Genomic DNA, 6,923 nt, shown 5'->3' with positions numbered 1-6,923 from the left:
GAAATAGATTAACCGCATTTGTGGTAAGTGGTGAAGTTTTAGCCAATAATCGCACCGAACCGCACCGCGCTCACCCCTACTCTACGATACCCTCCAAGAACCATCCTGTTTTCCAAAATACTAGTAGCTGATGATGGGTGGTGGCGGTGACCGATGTCGATTGAGAGAGGGAAGAGTGAAGGGGCAATCGGGAAAGGGAAAGTGGGGGTTGGGTTTGGGGTGAAGATGTGAGTTTTTTTTATTATATGGAGTAAAATATTTTTTTAAGAGAAAATTACAAATTTAGTCAAATACACTAATTACTTTGTGGAAAATAGCAAAAAAAAATCAAAATTGCATTTTTAGCCACTAAAATTACAGATGGGTATATCCATCTGTGATTTCGCCATTCCATCTGCGAATGTACAAGTAGCTAAAACACAAACGTGCTTTAGCCACTTGTACATTCGCAAGTGTTTTTTTCATTGTATATATAACCCCTTTCCAGCCTAAAATCACAGACGGACTATGTCCATTTGCGATTTCCTCTCTATTCACCTCCGATTTTGTGTGTGTGTGTTTTGTTTTGACTATGAAATTGATAGTGTTTAACTACGAAACAACCTTATTATATATAAATTTTTTCAAAAAATTATCATTTTTGTTGTTATTTCTCTAAAAAAATGAATGGATATTTGATTTGCGTTGTAACTAGCAGGAGGTGGAAAGAGAGAGTTTCTTTAAAAAAGATAGTGAAAAATGTAGAAAAAAAACCTTTTATACAAAATAGCTACGAAATCACAGATGGAATGTACAAAATCACAGATGGACTGTTTCATCTGCAAACGTACAAGTGTCTAAAGCACAGAAACTTGTATGTTCACAGATGGAAATGCGAAATCACAGATGGACTTAGTCCATCTGCGATTTTAAGGGCTAGTTTTGTAATTTGAATTTTTTTTTTTTTGGCTATTTTCTAATCAACGTATTTGACTAAATTTGCAATTTTCTCTTTTTTTAAAGTTAAAAGTTAAAACTTTATAAAAAATAATTAAAGGATAAAATTATTTTTCAACGGCTCTAAAATCTAAATTTACAAACAAACCTTCTAAAAATGACGATGTCTTTGGTTGCATTGCAGCCAAAGAAAACCAAAGAAAAAACATCATAAATGATCTTTGTGGTTACTTAATCCCCATGGTTTAAAAACCTCATAGATGGTCCCTGTGTTTTCAAAACTTTTGACGATTGATCCATATTGCTAACTCCGTTTACTTTTGTCCGTTAATTGAGGGGCATTTTCGTCATTTCACACCACAAGGACTATTTATGATTTTTTCAGTTACTTTTTTTTAAAAAAGAAAAAACTAAATATAATTATTTAATATATAAAATCTCTCTCTCTCTCTCTCCCTCTCTCTCTCTCTCTCTCTCTCAAATTTGGTTACGTCTGCACAAGAAAAAACACCTCAAAAATAAGATCTTTCACTTCTTCAATTCAATAACTTGCTTATAAAAGTAACAAAAATAAATGCAGAAGATTCACGCTCATTCCACTATTGACCATCTTTATCTCGAGCTCCTCTCTCAAGATTCAAAGGTTTCACCATCTCCGTTACTTACTCTCTCAGGTTATTCAACTCACAAGATTTGTCTGCATATTATTTATTAACCCCAATCCAGATTATAATCCTTCATCACCGCCTTATATTTCTCCAAACAATTTAGGGTTCAACAGTTAGGTATGGTCTAGAGAGGTATCATGATTACTGTTTTTTGCTTTGTTCTTCAGAGATCTTGTTCCAGCGACAACATTTTCAAGCAACAGTTGGATGTGGGTCTATAACCACTATGTTTGGTCTCCAACGACATCAAGATAAAAGAGAATGAGAGGTGTTGTGATCGAGTTTTTATTCCAACTGGTGACCAATGTAAGAAATTTGGAGAGGTAGAGAGCGAGAGAGGGATGAACCTTGGAAATCCTTGACCAGTTGTGTTAAGTACATGACCAAATATCTTTGCTCTTTCTTCATTTACTCCTCTAATTGTTGCTTTAGCCAACATACTTCTTAAGCTATCTTTCTGCTACAAATCATGGGATAAAATAGTTAGTTTATGGCAGGATCTCATGGTTTGGCACACATTATCAAACAGTTTGTGTGCATTCCTTTTGTGTGACAAATACTGCATATCGTATGTTTATACAACTTACACTTGGCCGTATCAAACAACTTAGAATGTGGTCGTAACAAATACTGAAAGAATCGGCTTTATCTCCTAATCGATTTATAATCGATATCAAACCTTTGAGACTTTATCTCCTAATCTGAAACTTTAAGCCTTTGATCAGAAACAAGGATGAGAAACAAAAGAAAATCGGAAGCTTTCATCAAACCTTTATCTCGTAGTGGATTCGGAAATTAGATTCAAAATACTTTGCAAGCATCTGTGAAGCAACGAAGGTTGAAAATCGAAATTGGGTGTAGATGGCGTCTGAAGATGAGATTTTAGCTTTGATTTAGAGGAATCAAGAGATATTATTGATGGTTGTAACATTTAGATGTTGACAGGAAGGGATAAAGGCGATGATCGGAGAAGAAACTAAGTCGCCACTTGAGAGAGAGAGAGAGAGGGAGATTTTATATTTTAAATAATTATATTTAGTTTTGAAAGATCATAAATGGTCCCTGTGGTGTGAAATGACGAAAATGCCCCTCAATTAACGGACAAAAGTTAACAGAGTTAGCAATAAGGACCAATCGTTAAAAGTTTTGAAAACACAGGGACCATCTATAAGGTTTTTAAACCATGGGGATTAAACTTTAGATTTTGGGTAACCATAGGACCATTTATGATGTTTTTTCAAAACAAAAAAACGTCACAATGTTTTGCAATTTTCTCATTTTGAAAAGAGGTTGAGAATTGAGATTGGTCCATAGAACAAGGACTATTCATGTAATTTTCTACAAAGTTTACGAAGCTAAAACTCGTTTAACGCCCGTTGGGGAGAGAGATGGGGAAGAGACGGCGGAGAGATGGTTAAGGTAGGAGGAGCAACGACGGCGAAGAAGAAGAAAGGCCGTCCATCTCTATTGGATCTCAAAAACCGTGTTCTTAAAAAAGAAGAGCTACAAAATCAACAAAAATTACAACGGATATCAACTCGTCGGAACCCTAGCTCTACCGCCGCCTCCAGTGGCTACTATGTATCGGCCAATGAAGACGAGTACTACGACGATGACGATGATGAGAGAAGAGAAAAGAAAGTCAAGCTCGTTGTTCGTTTGCCTCAGTCAAATCAACTACAACAACAACAGGCTTCTTCTGATTTAATTAGATATTCCTCGGTTAATTCGGCATCCTATTTCTCTGAATTAAATGATGACGTTGACAATTGGAAATTCAACTCCGGATCTGTTGATACTATCATTGATTACCAGGTAAAGTTTTGATTGAAGCCTAAAATGTTAGGGTCTTGAAGCTTTGTTTGAAATCGTAATGCATTAGCGTTGGGAAAGAAAGGTGCTTTTTAGTTTTAGTGTTGATCTTTATTCGTCTTTTGTAATTTTCTTTGAATTTTCGCGCGTAAATCTAAAGTTCTTTATTCTTTATTTTTCCTTCCTAAGATTCGGTCAAGTTCTTGTGGTTGTAAGATACCCTTTTGGATAAAGGGCTTTATTCTTTTTTATTTGTAGCTCTGTGTTATGAAATGATTGAAATCTGATAGCTTTTGCTTTCTGAAATACAGTAGATTCTTCATAAATTCATTATTTTATTGTTGATAGATTCTTTATGGTTAGTCAACCTACAATCATATCTTGAATAAAGTTCAAACTTTATCTTTCTTTAATGCTTATATATTCTTTCACTTCACTGTTCATTGCCATTGTTCATTAGCAACAAAGCTTTGATATTTACTGGTTTATCTAGTTAATCTTCCATTCTTATAACCATGGATAACAAAATTATGTTTGTAGGGTGAAAAGATTTCAAAAGCCATGGAGTCTTCTGGACCCACAACACCTTTACCAGACAAAAAGCTATTGGATTTCATTCTTGACAGGCTTCAAAAGTGTGTCTTCCTTCCTTTCTTTGCTTCTTTCAATTGTTTATATCTTTTTTTTTTGCACTGTTTGTTGATTCAACATAGGTTTTTGGATGTTTAAATTTGATCTACAGGAAGGACACTTATGGGGCGTTCTCTGAGCCAGTTGATCCTAATGAGGTGCTTTTTTCTTTGTGTTAATGTGTTCATCTCATTCTTAAATTGACATGAAAAGCCTTGTTTGTATACAGCTTCCTGATTACCATGAAATCGTTAAGCATCCAATGGATTTTGGCACTGTGAAAAACAAACTTGATGATGGAGTCTATTCAAATTTGAATGAATTGGAGGCAGATGTGTTATTGATTTGTTCTAATGCAATGAAGTACAACTCATCTGATACCATTTACTTTCGTCAGGTATTCATCATATTTTCTTTAATTTCACTTCTCTTGAATTTTAATTTGTAATTCATAATATTTTAGGCAAGAAACATACAAGAATTGGCAAAAAGGGACTTTGGGAATTTGAGGCAAGAGGGTGAAGAGGGGGAGCTGCAACCAAAAGTAGTGAAACGAGGCAGACCGCCAAGTAAGCACCTGAAAAAGCCACCTGGCAGACCCCCATTGGAGCGTGTGGGCCCCGAGTCCGCCACTCTGGCAACTCCTGAAGACAACACAACGGAGTCTACTCCTTACAATTTAAGAAGAGGACCCATGTTGCATAACAGCTGCAATAGAGAACAACCCTACTCTGAATTATTATCAGAGTGGAATGAAGAGTTTCCAGGTTCCATCATCACCATTTTAATAATACTTAAATACCCAAAATGCCCTTCCATATTAAACTAGTTGTACTATGAATCTACAGTGCGCATTCGGAGGGCGGATATGAAATATGGAAATATTAAAGATTTTGTTATAGATGAGAGTAGGCGTGAGACTTACAAGCAATATTATGTCTCCAACTTTTGTGGAGAAAAGAAGCAGTTAATGGTGGTTGGTGATGGTGATGGTTATGCTAGAAGTTTAGCTTGTTTTGCTGCTAATCTTGGCCCTGTTGTCTGGAAAGTTGCGTTAAAGAAAATGGATAAAGCTTTACCTTGTGTTGATGCACAAGGTACAACAGTAGAATCCGAGGGTATTTTTGGGAAATCATCTTGTTGGCAGCAGGTAAACAGTTGATGGTTGGAGTCCTACTTCTACCTTGAAGCTCTGATTTCTGTATTGACCTTTGTGTGTTTGGCAGCTTGAAGGGGGCAATGGAGATGAGGGGAGGCAATATAGATAATGCATAGGAAAGGGATTGTATGTATAGATTAGGTTTTGGTTTTATGGGAAGTATCAAAGTGTATGTTTGTAATATTGGGAGTTTGATGAATCTGAATTTTGGAAATACGGGAAAAAAGAAAAGCATTTTTGGGTTGAGAGAAAAGCGTCAAAGAAGAAAGTGAAAAAAAATATGGCTTATTGCATGATTTAGATGACTTTTTCCATGTGGTACATGAGAAGAGGATGTACAGATAGGTCTGTGGTCTTCTAAAAACGTCTTGAGTGAAAATGTTTGTTTGACTACAGACAAACGAGTTCAAGAGAAATTCTAAGAAAAGAAACACGAGCTTAATAAAAATCGGAACTCCTTATTATGGATCAATCTTTGTCCCAAGAAGGCACATTCTAAATATACTTTAGCAAGAAAAATCCCTCAATGCCGTGGAAACCCGAATAAACGGAGCCTACTTTTTTGAAATTTAAGGAAATTGAATAAACCATAAAATAACCGAAAGTGATCGGACACGACTAAACTTTAAACATGACCCACGCACCGTGTGTGGTCTGGGCACTCACCACTAAACAAACACAATAGGTTTGTTTGCATGCTCTAACGTCTGTTTCATTAGACTGTGGTGAGTGGTCACAGTCAAATCACTGGAAAAACGTTGCTAACTTAGTGTCATGTTAGCTCCACGACCAACCCAATATTAACCCACTAGACATTAGAAATTGTTACCATTCTACAATATTCTTTTTATTTTTATTTATTATTTTTTATGATTAAATTAAATAAAAAAACATAATTTAAAACATAAATAAATATTTTAAAAACATAGAAAAATAAAACCACATTTCATTAATTAAAAACATAGAAATTTAAAACTTAAATTACTAAAAAAACATAAAACATACCAAATAAAACATCACGTTACTTAAAAAACATAAAAATTTAAAACATAAAAAAACATAGAGAAATACTATTCGTCGCCGTTGTTGTCACCGGTCTCATCCGCCTCATCATCACTGTCCTCATCCACCTGGTCTTCATTGTCATTTTGCCATTGGAATTGTCTTTTCCATATTTGATCGGTCAAATCGTGATGTAGATTGTGATGTGTTTCACGATTTTGTATTTTCAAAACCCTTGAGAAGTATGGTGAGCTGTCAACTTGTATTACTGCAGGTGAATTAAGTATATCGTTTGCGGTATATGAACAAATAGTCATACCCTCTTCTTCTATTATCATGTTATATAAAATAACACAAACAATTAACACCATCGTCAATTTTGCCATATCTCATGTTCATGTCGGATGTTTGATTATGTGTCATTTTTGTTTTATGACTCCAAACACTCGTTCCACATCCTTCCTTGCAGATTCATGTGCTAACTTGAACAAATTTTGTTTTTCATTGGCCGAAAATGAATGACTTGACAATTGTAGCGTACTCTGGATATATCTCATCACCTAGGTAATACCCATACTTATATTCATTTCCATTTGCAACGTATATCATGTTTGGTGTTTTACTTTGCAAAATATTGTTAAGTAACGGAGACGCTTGGAGCACATTCAGGTCATTGTTTGACCCTGCCATACCCAAGAATGCATGCCAAAATCATA

The 6,923-nt window shown here is 35.2% G+C and overlaps 1 protein-coding gene across 1 annotated transcript; it reads left to right on the top strand.

Moving 5' to 3' along the window:
* Window positions 1–2,978: 2,978 nt before the first annotated feature.
* On the top strand, window positions 2,979–5,458 carry LOC111921237 (uncharacterized). Its single transcript, XM_023916812.3, has 7 exons — window positions 2,979–3,419; window positions 3,957–4,051; window positions 4,159–4,204; window positions 4,276–4,443; window positions 4,510–4,813; window positions 4,895–5,196; window positions 5,273–5,458. The coding sequence occupies exons 1-7, from the start codon at window positions 3,015–3,017 to the stop codon at window positions 5,312–5,314; spliced, it is 1,362 nt and encodes a 453-aa protein (XP_023772580.1). The 5' UTR covers window positions 2,979–3,014; the 3' UTR covers window positions 5,315–5,458.
* Window positions 5,459–6,923: the final 1,465 nt, after the last annotated feature.

This window comes from Lactuca sativa, chromosome 9, assembly GCF_002870075.4.
Source record: "Lactuca sativa cultivar Salinas chromosome 9, Lsat_Salinas_v11, whole genome shotgun sequence".
NCBI classification, from domain to species: Eukaryota; Viridiplantae; Streptophyta; class Magnoliopsida; order Asterales; family Asteraceae; genus Lactuca; species Lactuca sativa.
This window is presented reverse-complemented; position numbering and strand designations above follow the sequence as displayed.